Consider the following 17,124-nt stretch of genomic DNA (forward strand, 5'->3'; position numbering starts at 1 on the left):
TACAGACAACAGAGCTTCTGCTGAGAGCTCTGGAGACTGAAAGACTGAGAGAGGAAGTTTAAAGCAGGCTTCACCACACCACTTCAGATCATTTGCTGTAAGAACAGTTGCACAAAAATTATTATTATTTTTTATTTTTTTGTAAACACTCCCCCAAACACTTTAAAAAACTGTAAAGGATAAAAAAAAAAAAAAATCCTAGGCTTATTTCCATTGCGGTCCTCACTGTTAATATAAAGGATAGAGACTATGTAAAGAAGTGCAGAAGAAATAAAAAACAATATATCCTAACCAAATATTAATAATAATAATAATAAAAAAACTTAATCACAAACTCTCCAAGTCTTTTATTCCCTTTACTGACACTGGTAATTTATTCCATGCATTTGCACTTCATGCAAAATATATTTTTCCCCCACTAAACTTTTAAACTTACATGGACAAATATTAAAATTCCTACCCCTAGTATCATAAGAATGTTGTTGTCTCACCATACAGTATGAAAGTAATTTTCTAAATAACCTGAAACCACATTATTAAAAAAAAAGTGTCACACCCAATTAAAAAAATACTCTGTTTTCCACAGTTAAGAAACCCAAATCATTAAAACATTCACTACACAAATGCGTTTGAGGATGAATTCTAAAAATTATTCTAACTAATTTGTTTTAAGCCTTTTGCAATTTATCTTTCATTATCTGGAAACAACTACTACACGAAAAAAGAGGTAACAATCAAAATGGGATTGAATCATGGCCCCTGCAAACAATTTTAAGGAATGAACATCCAATAAGTCAGCATGCCTCCCTAAAAACCTAATTTTACAAAAAAAATTTCGTAAATACCTTTCTAGCCATAAAATCACCTGTTAATTTATTATCTATTAAACAACCCAAATAACTTACTAAATTTTTTGACTCTATTACCATATCATTAATCTTATCCAAAAAAAAATTGTCATCCTTCTTTAATTCCATTCTAGAAGCAAAGAGAATGACTTCAGTTTTACCTATACTGTATTAGGGGTGCGATGCTTCGCAAAAAAAAAATAAAACCATACGGTTCTCCAAATACCGTACGCTAGGACCGTGGTTCAACTTAAATCTGACGACGCATCTGTAATAGGCTATGGTTTCTTATAAATAACACGTAAAAGAAAAACAGGGTTTTGCTAATGTATGTTTGTGTTGATGGATGCGCTTTCTGGCTTCCCAGTACATTACAACAACAGCGATGAGAAAGAAGAAAAAAAAAACCCATGGACAAACCATTCACTCTTGTTTAATGCAAATGCCGTGTGCTGTAATATGAGCAGTCATTTATTCTGTCGCAAACCCGTTGAATGGACAAGTTGACAAAAAAATTATGTCAAAATCCCCGTCTTGGTAAGTATCCTATAGCAGACATAGCCGACTGAATGTACTGTATCAGTGCACTGGATCAGTGCATTCTCTTAAAGTGTCTTAATATTAATCGAACAGCAACAACAATTAAATCACTCACTGCTCTTGATTGAATAGCTTTTGTTACTTTAATAAAGATTAATCTTTAACTTATACAGTCAAATATGCAATGCTGTATTACATTTGATTATTCAATTTCTGTACCTAAAAACTAATGCTAGACCTACCTAAAAAAAAAAACTGAAAAATCACTGTTTATTTTATTTGTATCTTCACTCTTTTTTTTATTTATTTGTGCTGCTGCTTGTAGTTAGATAGAATATTCTTTTTTTTCTTTAGTTTTTCCATAAACATAGCACATACCGAACCATACCGAAACCGTGACTATAAAACCGTGATACAAACCAAACCGTGATAAAGTTGAACCGTTCCACCCCTAACCTATATGTAGATAATGTTTATTGTCTAGAAACCACTTGGACTTCTCTTATAACTGCAAACTCATTATTTTCTCCAGGACCCTTTTATCTTGATGAAATACTAAAATTGCTGCATCATCAGCATAAAGAAAAAGTTCCCCTGAGCATGCTGCTTTAAGATAATTTATATATAAGAGAAAAAATAAGGGACCTAAAATACTCCCTTGAGGAACTCCACAATTGATTGATAAAGAAAAAGACAATATACCCTTAACATCAACTCTCTGGCTTCTGTCATCAAGATAGGACTGAACCCATCTAGCAGTCCACTATACTGTATACTATTATGGAAGGACAATACACTATTTAATTTAAAGATAGCAAATAACACAAACATAACAAATGGTGCAATTAATTTTATTATTTGATGTAATATTTCTACTCTAAAAATGTGGAAAATATAGTTTCGCTTTAAACTAATGTTTTCTATCACCTAAATTAATTTGATTGTATGTGATTTGATTAGATTGTTTTTAATAATTTAAAACATCCCAAATATTATTTTTTATGTTTTTCAGATTGGTGTGTTAAGTTTCTTTGATGGCCGATGCTGGTATCTTAGACAGCAGGTTGGCAAATGGCAGATGCTGATATATATGTGACCCTGGACCACAAAACAACAGGATACATTTTTTGAGATTTATACATCATCTGAAAGCTGAATAAATAAGCTTTCCATTGATGTATGGTTAAAAAATTAAATATAGAGAAAATCACCTTTAAAGTTGTTCAAATGAAGTTCTAAGCAATGCATATTACAAAATAAAAAATTAAGTTTTGATATATTTATGGTAGGAAATTAACAAAATACAGTGGTGTGAAAAAGTCGTGATTTCTTATTTTTTTGCATGTTTGTCACACTTTAATGTTTCAGATCATCAAACAAGTTTAAATATTAGTCAAAGATAACACAAGTAAACACAACATGCAGTTTTTAAATGAAGGTTTTTTTATTATTAAGGGAAAACAAAATCCAAAACTACATGGCCCTGTGTGAAGAAATGTTTGCCCCCCTGTTTAAACTGTGGTTTATCACACCTGAGCTCAATTTCTCTAGCCACACCCAGGCTTGATTACTGCCACACCTGTTCGCAATCAAGAATCTCTTAAATAGGACCTGCCTGACAAAGTGAAGTAGACTAAAAGATCCTCAAAAGCTAGACATCATGCCACGATCCAACGAAATTCAGAAACAAATGAGAAAGAAAGTAATTGAGATCTATCAGTCTGGAGAAGGTTATAAAGCCAATTCTAAAGCTTTGGGACTCCAGCGAACCACAGTGAGAGCCATTATTCACAAATGGCAAAAACATGGAACAGTGGAGAACCTTCCCAGGAGTGGCCGGCCGACCAAAATTACCCCAAGCGCACAGCGACGACTCATCCAAGAGGTCACAAAAGACCCCACAACAACATCCAAAGAACTTCAGGCCTCACTCGCCTCAGTTAAGGTCAGTCTTCATGACTCCAGCATAAGAAAGAGACTGGGCAAAAATTGTCTGCATGGCAGAGTTCCAAGACAAAACCGCTGCTGAGCAAAAACAACATAAAGGCTCGTCTCAGTTTTGCCAGAAAACATCTTGATGATCCCCAAGACATTTGGGAAAATACTCTGTGGACTGATGAGACAAAAGCTGAACTTTTGGAAGGTGTGTGTCCCATTACGTTTGGTGTAAAAGTAACACCGCAATTCAGAAAAAGTACATCATACCAACAGTAAAATATGGTGGTGGTAGTGTGATGGTCTGGGGCTGTTTTGCTGCTTCAGGACCTGGAAGACTTGCTGTGATAAATGGAACCATGAATTCTGCCATTTACCAAAAAATCCTGAAGGAGAATCTCCGGCCATCTGTTCGTGACCTCAAGCTGAAGTGAACTTTGGTTCTGCAGCAGGACAATGATCCAAAACACACTAGCAAGTCTACCTCTGAATGGCTGAAGAAAAACAAAATGAAGACTTTGGAGTGGTCAAAGTCCTGACCTGAATCCTATTGAGATGTTGTGGCATGAACTTAAAAGGCGGTTCATGCTCGAAAACCCTCCAGTGTGGCTGAATTACAACAATTCTGCACAGATGAATGGACCAAAACTCCTCCACAGCGCTGTAACAGACTCATTGGAAGTTATCGCAAACGCTTGATTGCAGTTGTTGCTGCTAAGGGTGGCCCAACCAGTTATTAGGTTTAGGGGGCAAACACATTTTCACACAGGGCCATGTAGTTTTGGATTTTGTTTTCCCTTAATAATAAAAACCTTCATTTAAAAACTGCATGTTGTGTTCACTTGTGTTATCTTTAACAAATATTTAAATTTGTTTGATGATCTGAAACATTAAAGTGTGACAAACATGCAAAAAAATAAGAAATCAGGAAGGGGCCAACAATTTTTCACACCACTGTATCTTCATGGAACATGATCTTTACTTAATGATAACCTAATGATTTTTTGCATAAAATAAAAATTGGATAATTTTTATCAATACAATGTGTTGTTGTACATTTATTACACTATTTAATTTAAAGATAGTAAATAACACAAGCATACCACCTACTGCAAATAATTTTATTATTTGATGTAACATTTACTAAAATAATTGCAAATAATTTGTATTTTATTATTAGAAATAAATGTATTTAACACAATAAATGTGAATTATATATATATATATATATATATATATATATATATATATATATATATATATATATATACACACACACACACACACACACACACACATACTGTATATATGTGAATTAAATGATGTATTCTTAAATAAAGACCAGACAAAATATATACAGTACACAGTGCATATGACATAGATATGACATGGCAGCCAACTGTATCTAATAGATCTAACATTGTGGAATTTAATATACAGTATAGGCCATGGTGATATATTCAGGGGTGCACGTAAGTTACCAAAATAAGAAATGCGCTGTGTACATAAGTTCAGAGTGCGCATTTGCGTACCGACATGGTTGACAGCTGTTAATGCACCATAATTACCATTTTAGATCGACAAACTGTACTGTATAAGATTTCTATTCAAACTGAAAGCTTAAATCTAGGCTACCGGCTGCAATTTTTAAAGTACAATGCAAAACTGTGACATTTCATTCACTGACGCTCTACAGTCGGCAGCACTAAACCCAGAAGCGCATACTGCCGGCAACTCGTCAAAATAAAAGCTTGCTGATTTTCAGTTTGAAAATGAAGAAAGTTCAAATTAAAATAATAATAATAATAAAAATATTAGCATTTTATTTTTAAGTTTACTATACAATAATTGTATTTGTATTTAATACTAACTTTTTATTTTAAAATAAAATATTATCACACTTTATTATTGAGTTTATTATTTTATTTAAAAACAAAATTAAATAAAGTGCAATAATATTGTCACAATTATTAATTTATTTTTTATAGGTATATTCAATGGGTCACACTATGTGCCATGTGAGGACCAAACCAAATCTCCAGGTTCTCTAAGATCTAAGTCATTCAAAAACATCACAGTCATTCAAACTCTAACTTGACCTCTAGCTCGCTCTTTCTTCTTTCTATTGTCTTATGATCCATCTTCTCTGTGGTGATTCCTGACTTGTGTAAGGTTATGGATTGCTGTATATTTGTGCCCTGAGGAGAGAACTGCATGATGAGACCCTGTGTTCTCAATCTCCATCCCAGCATGCTCCTCTCTCCCACTGCTCGAGAGAAGTCTGGAACACAACACATCACACGGACATGCTGTCGTCACCTAGCAACCCCGCATCAAGCGCTCTGACTCTTCACCAAGCGTGTCCAAAGAAGAACGCTGATACGCACGCACACGTCACAAAGATGAAGTGAAGAGAGAAACATTTGTGGGAAGAGAAGTGTAGAGCTAATGAGTGGGGGAGTGAGAGAGAAAGAAAGAAAGAAAGAGTGAAGGGTGACTAATAGAGAGAAACTCTAGTCTCCAATCCACTCCGTCTGGATTTGCTCATCCAAAACCTTTCCTTCTGTTCAAAAACTAAACTTTTTTCTTCTTGTCTCTTTTAGTCTTATTCTTTTGTGCTTTTTTTCCTCTTCGCTAAGTTTCCAGAGCAATAGGGAGCCTGTAATTACTCCATCTGCTAACTCAACCACTGTCACAATGTTTTACTAATCACGTGTGTGTGTGTGTATATGTGTGTGTGTGTGTGTGTGTGTCTTTAGAAAAGTCCTGTTTCATAACCTCCTGCCATCTGCTGTTTGGTTTAGGAGATAAATGAAGTGTAACCTGTAATGATGAGCAGTAATGCATGCTGGGTAAGGACCTACAAAATCCATTCAGAGTGGAACAATCAATTTAACAGCACAAGATAACAACTTACATTTACAATGCATTCTTTATTGTTTTGTTGTTTATGTAAAATTTAGCGGGATAATATTGTAGTTATATCAGTGAGATTTTTGATATAATGATTGAATAATTTTAACAAGAATTTTTTTTAGTGCATAAACATTTGAAATCTGCTTAGCAACAATAGTTTTTGGGCCTTATATGGTTCCTCTAACTGGAAAGGGAAATCACATTTACAAGTCATGCAGAAAATACATAATCTTTGAAATACACGTCAAATATTGTCAAAAGGATTGAAAATAAATATTGAGATACATATTCTATATCACTCAGCTTTACTCCATATCCACAAAAGCCCAGAACGTTGTGGCCCACTTAACTTTTAACTCTACAGAAATCACCTGTCGTTCACATATCAAGACCCTTAATAAATGTTAATTGTTATGTGAACATGCATAATTCCTTTAGCTCTGAGTTACTGTAGTAGAGTATAGTACTGTATATTCCTGGTTCTATTTAACTCATATGGTACCATTCATCAGCTAGGAGTCATTAAGATTTTTTTTTTTCTTCAGTAAAGATGCACTAAATTGATCAAAAGTGACAATAAAATTATTTATCATTTCATAACAGATTTCCATGTCAAATAAATGCTGTTCTTATGAACGTTCAGTTCATCCGAGAGAAAAAAAAATGGGGGGAAAATGGATCACAGTTTCCACAAAAAAGTTTGCAAAATTGAAACTAATAAGAAATGTTTCTTGAGCACAAAATCAGCATATTAGAATGATTTCTGAATAATGATGTGACACTGAAAACTGGAATTATGACTGAGAAAGCTGAAAATTTTGACTTCACAGGAATAATGTATAATTTATATATATATATATATAAAACAGTTATTTTAAATGGTAATAATATTTTACAATACTATTGTTTTTACTGTATTTTTGCTCAAATAAATGTAGCCTGTGTGAACATACTATAAGAGACTGTCAAAAAAAACATTCTTGCCCAACCCAAACTTTTGAACAGTAGTGTATTTAAAATCTTGATTTTCCAAACTCACAGTACAGAAAATGTAAAAAAACCTGAACATCCATTAATGCCATTCAACTGAAAATAAATAGAGAATAAACAACAAGATTAATAAAATATTTAACTGCAGTTTGAAGAGAGAGCTAACTCCAGCACTGTTCTCCATCTAGAGTCCGTCAATGAGACACACAATAGCCCATCCCTAGTCAGCTGTCTACCTAGACAGCTTTCCAGTCATCATAGACACATGGAGCATCTGCTTCTCCAGTTCCATGCAAACACGTGCACAGTCTGCACACACACAGGCCTAAATAACAGAGTTCCTGTGGCTCAGTGGTAGAGCACTGCGTTAGCAGCCCAAAGGTTGTGGGTTTGATTCCCAGGGAACACATGTTAGGTAAAAAATGTTAGCCTGAATGCACTGTAAGTCGCTTTGGAAAAAAAGCATCTGCTAAATGCATAAATGTAAATGTAAATAGAGCTGAGTGTTTCATTTTCATCTGGCAGTACTTAGACATCTTCTTTCTGCTGTTTCTTTCAGTCTCAACAGATGCTCCTCTATCTTACTGCTGTAACTCTCAGAGGAAGATGATTCTTATCAAGTGCATTTATATAGTGTGGCAAAGTGTCTTCTAGATACGAGCACACACAGTACATGCCCATATAAAGAGAGATCAATATATAATGCAAGAGTCTCAAAGAAGGTTTAAAAAGTAAAGACTAAACCCAGTGTTCAAGTAAAAATCATACTGTATGACTGACTAAAATCTTTACATATCAAATAAACATTACATGAGGAAATCAAATATTTTTACTATAATATTTGTGCATTTACTATAACAGCTGCCTAGAATGATGATTTGTTGCATATTAGCATTATAAATGTTGAAAACAGTTGTGCTACTTAATATTTTCGTGGAAACCGTGATATTTTCAGATGAATAGAAAGTGTAAAAGAACAGCATTTTATTAGAAATTGAAATATTTTGTAACATTATAAATGTATATGTATGTGTTATTTTATTGACCTTAAACATTTGGTCTGTAGTGTACACTACATAGAGGATCGCTGTATTTTGAAGTACCATCTAGGGCCTTTGAACAGTGTGTTTGGCAGGACACTATGTGGCAGGTGCACTCACCAGTTTCTGGAAAAGATGTCCGACAGTGACCTTCTCATCCCACTGCTGAATGTTGGGAGAAAGAGCATCATAAAACTCCTTATGGATCTCAAAGATGTCTTGGATCATGAAGAAAATAGTGTCAATCTGCTCCATTGTCAGCACTGGCTTTGATGTAGTAGCTGTGGCTTTAAGAGGCTTCATGGGCTGAGACAGAGAGAGAGAGAGAGAGAGAGAGAGAGAGAGAGAGAGAGAGAGAGGTCAATTAGTTAACATGTTCGCTACTCAAATGCATTTATATATTAAGTAATGCATTTTAATGTTAACTGAACGTTAACATGAAAACACATGTGGTTTGGTTATGTGACCCCTGATCATAATAATGGCACCGTTCCATCTTGTGCACTTTACACCCACAAACAACTGCCTAGCAATCACTTCTGAGGTGATTTAAACTTTTCAATGCATTTAGTTCAGCCAAAATTCATGAAGTTCTCATGTAGTACACATTGAGTGGTGACTCAATTTCCCTCTCCACTTCCTGTGAATTGACGTATTAATTACATTCATTTCCTTTGCATTTTCAATGCTGTCCAGACTAAACAGGGCAGAGGGGTGCTCTGTGTCTTTGTAAATCTGACAAGAGAAAGCACATGAACAAACATTGCACAGCACATGTGTTCTTTCTTCAGGGCTGATAACGCTGTGTTAAAGTGCAGGATGGTTATTTTCAGATAGGGGTGACTCATTGTAAGTTGCTCTCCTCTGCATCATGATACTGTTTGATGAGTGCAGGTTTTTTTTTCCTTGTATTGATGTATTTTCGATTAAAGCAGGAAGTTTGAGCGGGGCATGTCAAAGAGCCTGTTTCTTTTTAAATCACCCATAATCTTTTGTTGCATCAAAGTCACAAACCATGATGATTTGCAGCTCAATGTGAGTCATCTGTAGTTGGTATTAGGGAGCATTTGATCGGATCAAAAATACTGATCATATTTTGTCCATTTTCCGAAAAGAGAAAGATTTACAGTAACATCTGGAATGCATAAACGCTGAAAAGTTTGGGTTCAGTAAGATTTTTAAATGTTTTTGAAGGTCGCTCATCCTCAGCAAGGCTGCATTTATTTGATCAAAAATACTGTAATATTGTGAAATATTATTACAATTTAAAATAAATGCTTTCTATTTTCAGTAGGCATGTGACAGTCTTTAGAGTCACTTGATGCTTCAGAAATCATTCTAATATGCTAATTTGGTTCTGATGTAAACAGTTGTACTGCTTAATACTGTTTGTGTAAACCATTTTTTTTTTCAAGATTCTTTGATTAATAAAAAGTTCAAAAGAACAATTTATTCTAAATAGAAATAGAGATTCCCTGACCTGGAGTCAAATCTTTGACCACATTTTTTGCCCTTCACTACCAGCACATGTCCTCTCACAGCTTAGAGTCTGAACACATCTTTACCACAGTGCTTTTGAAGTCACTGTATCTGCATTTCTAACCAAAGGGTATGATGTCTTCCATCCTTTACCAGAACAGAAGGACTCAATTTTGATATAAAGTATTATGGAGTGTTCACACCAGCACAATTAAACATTTTTGCTAATATTTGTTAAAATTTGGTGTGGTAAACATTGTAATTCAACTGTTCTGTCATAATTTAATCACTCTGATGTCATTCCAAACGCATAAAACATCTTGCATCAAGCAAGTGGACTGAGCTTCCATTTACAATATTTGATGTGCTCTATGTGTTAATGAATGTTGTTTATATGTGAATCATTTTTTTAAAAGTCTCCCACATACATAGCTCAATACTGTTTAAAAAGCATCTCAGGATGCACCTCATGGAGTTAATTGAAAAAATTAATACTTTAAAAAAGATAAAAATAAGTTAGTCACGATGTGTTTAACATCTGAACATTATCTGGGTTTCTGCAGGTTTCTTATACTGTAGGTAAATGTAAGATTTTTTTAAAGACATTTTTAAGACCAAAGAAATTTAAGGAACATGGGCTCAGAAAAAACAACTTAATTCATGCTTAATCGACATTTAAATCAACTTCATTCAAAACAAGTTTTCATTCCTATTTGTTCTTGTTTTAAGCCTAAACTCATTTAGTTTTGTACATTTTCTCCGAAAACATCTCCATCTCCAGCAAATGCATCTTGATTTAAGGATGTTTAGACAAAAATTCTGAGAAAGATATCAATTTTTAGCAATGAATGCAACATTTAATGCAATGACTTTATGAATTTAAGAATTTTTGCTCTGATTTAAGACATTTTTGAGGCCTTAATTTGTCAGTACCACCATGTGTTATTTCATAGTTTTGATGAACTATTCTAAAATGCAAACCTTTGAACTACAGTGTAAAAATAAATCTTTCATGGACAAGTAGTGGAAAGAGCATTTATCAGTGCCATGTGCAGTGGGCTCTGTCAAAAAACACATTACTGGATATTCACAATCTTATCAGCAGTGCCAGACATCAAGATCAAGTTCCCCTCCGTCATTTCAAGAAATGACTGGAGAAGATGAATAAACATGTGCTTGCTCTGCCACGGTACTTGTAGCTGTTTTCCTTGCAGGTCCAAACTGCTGAGTAATGTTTGGACAGGAAGTGTGCAGCAGAGAGCAGAAGTACCGCTTTAACTTCATTCATCAGCAGGTTTACTTAAAGGAAGACAGGAGATATCCAGGTGTTCCTTAAAGACTGTAACAGCAGGTAGCACAGTGTGTGTCCCGCATAATGAGCACACTAAAAAAATACGGTGGATTTGTGTAGTTGTTACTAGTTTGTTCTGTTTCAGGGTTTATTTTTGCTCTGCGTCCACTCTTATCAAACTCACTGAATGATCCAGAAATCCAATGTTGATTCAGCTTCCATTTGACTATGATTATTATAACGGCAAATCAAGATAATACTGGTACAACCTTTAACTGCTGTGATAGATTATTGCAAAGAATTAATACTTTGAACAGCAGTTAAAAAAAAAAGAGAAAGAAAAGTCTGACAGGAAATGACACATTCAAACAGCAGAGGAACAAAGCATTGGTAGACATTAGATTTCAGCATTTTCTATAAATATGAAATGCTGCTTCCTGATTGGCTGAGTGTACGCATGCCCTTTACGCTGCACTCCAAGCAGCCATATTGCGGAAAACATGCTCTAATGAAATATAAGAGTAAACTTATTCTAAAGAAATACTGATAGCTAATCATAGCTGGGGTAATTTAGATTAAAAAAAAATAACTTAAAGTTTAAAGTAGTACAGCAAACAACAAGGGTCACTGTTTTTGTAATATAAAATAAAATAACACAAAAGGTCCCTTTACCAGCTTTAAAACACTCCACATAGAGTCACACAGAACAGGACTTTGAAGTTCCCACATCAGGTTTCTCATGTAGTGTGAGTGACGACATTTGTGGCAGTGGTACTCACCAGCAGCAACGCCTCTAGCTGGTTAATATAGATCTCCTCACTGGCCAGAAAACCAGACAGAACCAGTTTCTTCATCTCCAGACCTTTCTCTGTGTCTCCCTGAAACACAGAAACACATACAACACACTAGAATCAGTGAATCTGAAAACATATAACAAATTATTCTTTGAAATGATGAGTTTCTGAACTCGTTCCCCGCCAATGACAGAAATGTCTAGCTTTCCGTGTTTCCACTGGGATACTGTAGGAGGTGCTATCAAACATCTTCAGAAAGAGTATTGAACATCTGGATCAAACACTGGTGAAGAAGAAGCAGAAAGTAACGATCGCGTATGTAAGCAGATGCATATGTAAAATAACGTGATCATCAAACTTTAAACAGCGTGTAAGCTGATGGACTGATCCAGATGTGGTCTTTGACAAAAACATGATTTTCTCAGCTTTCTGTTCAAAAATTCATGAAACTTCAAGTGTTGATAAAAAAGAATGCATGAAGCTAGAATAAAACAGGTTTTTTTGTTCAAAAGCAGAGGCTCCGTTCCTTCTTTTAAAATATTGCATGTTCAGATATTCATACAACAAAATACTTTGGGGCCATAATTTTGTGAAAATGCTCAAAAATGCTAGCAATTTAAAGATTTAGAAGGAGTTAATTAGGAGTTAAGACATATAGAAGGAATAGTTCAACTAAAAAAAATAAATAAATCATAATTTACTCATGTATTGTCATTCCAAAACTTCCTGCTTCTGTGGAGCACAAACAGTGTGTTTTTAATAAAAATATTGTGTCTAGTCACATTAACTACTGCTCTGCAAAATACCATTTCAATAGTGTACTCTGCTCAGTCTGAAGTTTTGGGCAAGAGGGAAAAAATCCCCCATGTAGATTTCACTCATGTTCAAAGTGACTTTTGTGTGAGCTGTGCTTCATACATTGCTACACTATTGATAATTCACTTTTTTGACCCCAATAGAGTGGAGATGTCAATATTTTCAATAAATAACAATTTAAATGGCAGCTATTCTCATGCAGAAGATTTGAAAAATTTTGGGAAAAGCAACAAGGGTGACCAGATTATTTTTCAAAAATTCACCTTTTGTGGGAGTTCCACAAAAGAAAGTGACAGATTTTAATGACATGAAGTTGAGAAAATGACCTCTTAATAAGACAGGAGAAATATGTTTCAGCTAATGAGCACCATCTGTAGGTAAAAAAATAAAATCCAGTGTTTAGCTTTACTGTAAATCTACTGTACTAGTCTGTTCTGATCTTTCTTTCTCTCTGGTGTGAAATTTTTCAGGTACAGACACACCCTGTGAATTCACCCTTTCAGGTACAGAGTTCAAACTATGTGTGTGTGTGTGTGTGTGTGTGTATGTGTGTGTGTGTGTGTGTGTGTGTGTGTGTATACACTGGTATATATGGTTTATGAGGACACAAATGTGTATAAAGACATGGGTTATACAACGTAAACATGGTTTATGAGGACACTTCCTGTGTCCCCGTAAAATAAAAGGCTTTAAAAACATACAAAACTGTGTTTTGAAATTCTAAAATTGCCAGTAGTTTTCTGTAAGGGGTAGGTTTAGGTGTAGGGTTGGTGTAGGGCAATAGAAAATACAGTTTGTACAGTATAAAAACCATAACCCCTATGGAGAGTCCCCATAAACCACAAATACAAGTGTGTGTGTGTGTGTGTGTGTGTGTGTGTGTGTGTGTGTGTGTGTGTGTGTGTGTGTGTGTGTTCAAACAAAAGCGAAGGCACAGACATGCTATCTAAACCCAGCCATTTGAACAAATACATGATTCAGTCTGAGTGAACGAGAAGTCGTCAAAGCCTTCAAGTATAATCCGTTTTTCATATGTCTGCTTCAATGTTTTTGAGCTCCACATAAGCATTTAAACCAAGTCCCTCCCTTTGAACTTTCCATTTACAACAGCTCTTGCTTTTATTACATGACTTCATAAAAAATATTTTAAAACAATTACTGTATGTGTAAATTCTCCCACCATGTCTGTCCACCAAAACCACCACAAATATATGAGAATAAATCAAAACATGACAAAGTCAGCTCAAAAACCCATGAAAGTTGATTACATAAAGGAATAAACAGCAGTTCTATCTTAAACGACAGGAAGTACCACCCTTATGACTAACTACATCTGAAGAGAGCAGCCAAATATACCCACCGTTGCCCTTATAATTCACTGACAAACACTCCTTTGTCCAGAGCACTAGTGGATTTATTCTGTAACTCTGCAGTGAGGCAGCTAACACTGATACATACGTTAAGAACTTATGGTATGAATAAAAAGGGTATTACGTTTGAAACAGGTTGTGAAAACCCTGAGAAACCCTTTTAAAAACATTAAAGGCATAGTTTACCTCCCAAAAATATAAATAAATAATTTTAATCATTGATTTTCTCTGATGTCATTTCAAACCTGAATGACTTTCTGTCTTCTGTGGAAAACCAAATATAGATTGATATTTTCGAGGAAATGTTGGTTACCAAATGGTTGTGGTGACCAATGAATTTCATTGTAGGGACAAAAAAAAAAAAAGGATAATTATTTTATGTTCCGCAGAAGAAAGTCATATCACATGAGGGTGAGAAAATGATGATATCATTTTTATTTTCAGGTAAAAGGTTTTTTTGCCCCCCCCTCGATGTCATTAGTTTCAAATGAGAGCTATTTGAGTTGCAGACTCTGAGTGTCACAGGCTTTTATTTAATAAATAGCTGTGACTTCTTGTTCGACGCCCAGTGCTTATAGTGATAAGATATTGATAAGGAATAATGACACAGGAAGGAAATTATTTATAAAAATTACTATCATTTGTGAGAGACAGAGAAAGGGCAAACAGGACAGAAGAGGAAGTTACTGAGACTGAGAAGTTTTCTAGACTGACTAAACAGACAATGTACTGCCAGATACAGTATATATATATAAAAAAAACACATTTCTGTACCTGAAATAGTTTTTTATTTGTTCTACGGAAGCCATTATAAATGTCTGGAGAGGTTAGTTCAGAAAACAATTTGAAGTGTCACTTTGGTTGTAAAAGTATTTGCAAGCCTTATTTTCAGCAGAACTGCTATTTCAGATCAGAACTGTGACACAATCGTTGCATGATCGTATTGCACCTGCTCTTCACATGTTGAGCTGTGCTGCTCACATTTTTAAGTTTATGCAGGATTGAGTTATCCAGAGATATCCAGAAACTAGAAATACATTTCAGGCTTAAACAATCTAAAATCAAAAGTTCTTTGGATTTAGCGATCATATTATCAATGAACCATTGACATTTCGGCCCTCCAAAAATTGGCTAATAGAAGGCTCATCTAAAAGTGGCAGTTTCGTTTTTTACTTTCTGTTTCAGCCAAGATTTTTCATTTCGGTGAATCACTATTCATCAGTAGTGCTTTCTTTTTAAAATCCCTAAAGCTATGGACATCAACAATCCTCAAATCTAGGGTGGAGGAAAGGTGTGCTATTACTAAGTGGATATTATACTCAAGAGGGGACCTATCCAACCATATCCATAGATTTAGCCTATACACCATTATTCAACTTTTTTTCTATTTTTTTTTTTAGAAATAATACTTTTATTGCAGAAGGATGCATTAAAGGTAACAGTAAAGACATTTATAATGTTACAAAAGATTTATATTTAAACTCATTTCAAATCATCATGCTGAGGAAAAAAAAACCTATCATGGTTTCCACAAAAATATTAAGCAGCACAACTGTTTTTAACGGTTAATGAGAAATGTTTCTTGAGCACCAAATCAGCACATTAGAATGATTTCTGAAAGATCATGTGACACTGAAGACTGGACTAATGATGCTAAGAAAATTTAGCTTTGCCTTTACTGGAATAAATTACATTGTAAAATGTGTTAAAATAAAAAAGTTCTTATAAATTGTAATTGTATTTTCAATAGTATTGTTGATTCTATTTTTAACACATAAATTGTGTTCAATTTGTTAGCTTTTAGACTTAAAAAAAAAAAAAAAAAACCTTAACTCAAAATTTGAAACGTTTGTGTATAGAGACTGCCATAGATCCATGGATATAATAAAATATCATGGGGTGGGCTATTTTAGATCTTTTGACCAGTCACATTTTCTTGTCAAAGTCTAAACTGAAAACAGAACATGTGCTGCTCAACAGTCCTTTTTCCTCTTCAGCACCATTTTTTCCTATCTTTTGTGTACATGGACAACAGTATCTCAAACTCTGATGGTTCAGGTCAGTCCTTGAGCTCTAAAGTCTTGAACTAAACTAAACCTGTTTAGAAGCACGGTGTTACAAAAATCTGTGACCGTGCACCCAATGCACTGTGGGAGAAAATGTTGTAAAGCATTAGCCTAGCCAAACTAATGAAAATCTTATCATAATGTCTAGTGTCTATGATTTTCTTATTTCCATGGAAAACAAATGGGAATGTTTTGGAGCAAACGGAGCATGTTCGGCCATGCTTTTCTCCACTCTACCTCCAAAGAAGTCAGTCAGTCATACAGGTTTGGAACGTCATGATGATAAATAAACAATGATAATAAATAATAATTAGGGGTGTGACGAGACACTTATCCCATGAGACAAGACGAGACACAAGACTTGGTTCACGAGAACAAGACGAGACATGATTTTTAGACTTTTTTAAAAGAAATCTTCAATGATGAAATATATAGGGAAAAATTGTCTTTTATTCAACTGAAAAACACAAAATGCAAAAAAATGTAGGTGCATTTTGAAATCAAATTGTACTTTATGAAATTAAACATCTATTTTAATAAATTTTATGCAGGCATAAACAAAATGTAAATACTGTAAAAGATTTTGCCACAAACTCAACTGACAGGCAAGTAATTGCACAAAATTATATAGTATACATAAACATAAATTATAAACAACACAAATAATATCCCTTTAAAGTAGCAGTCAGTTTATTATTTAGTAAACTGATTTCCACTTTAATAATAAAAAAAATTCCATTAAATTTTTCTCAACTCCTTTTTAACAGTATATACCTTTTCACATCAATTTATTAAAAGTTTAACAAAAATTAAATGTTTAGAGCCCATTGCAATGTTTTTTTTTCCTCACCATATTATTTATATTTTTTTATTGTTACCAAATTATTTTTTAGCATGTCTAACTATTTGAATGCATAAAACTTAATTTGTTAATTAAATTTTTTCTTAAAGTAGCCTTATGAATTTTTTTTCCCTCAGCAATTCTGTGTTGTGTATTTACGTTTTTTTGGTTATCAAATGAAGGCATAAAACATTAATT

General features: G+C 34.2%; 1 protein-coding gene across 3 annotated transcripts in view; it reads right to left on the reverse strand.

The window, feature by feature from the left end:
- LOC109062653 (active breakpoint cluster region-related protein) overlaps nt 1-17,124 on the reverse strand; it is a 174,215-nt gene that overhangs the window by 74,512 nt on the left and 82,579 nt on the right. For all 3 annotated transcript variants that reach the window (XM_042724845.1, XM_042724846.1, XM_042724847.1), the window contains 2 exons: nt 11,819-11,917; nt 8,390-8,575 (listed from right to left, as the gene is read on the reverse strand). In XM_042724845.1, coding sequence (XP_042580779.1) covers nt 8,390-8,575; nt 11,819-11,917 — 285 coding nt within the window. The remainder of the gene's footprint in view (nt 1-8,389; nt 8,576-11,818; nt 11,918-17,124) is intronic.

Source organism: Cyprinus carpio, chromosome B5, assembly GCF_018340385.1.
Source record: "Cyprinus carpio isolate SPL01 chromosome B5, ASM1834038v1, whole genome shotgun sequence".
Classification (NCBI taxonomy): domain Eukaryota; kingdom Metazoa; phylum Chordata; class Actinopteri; order Cypriniformes; family Cyprinidae; genus Cyprinus; species Cyprinus carpio.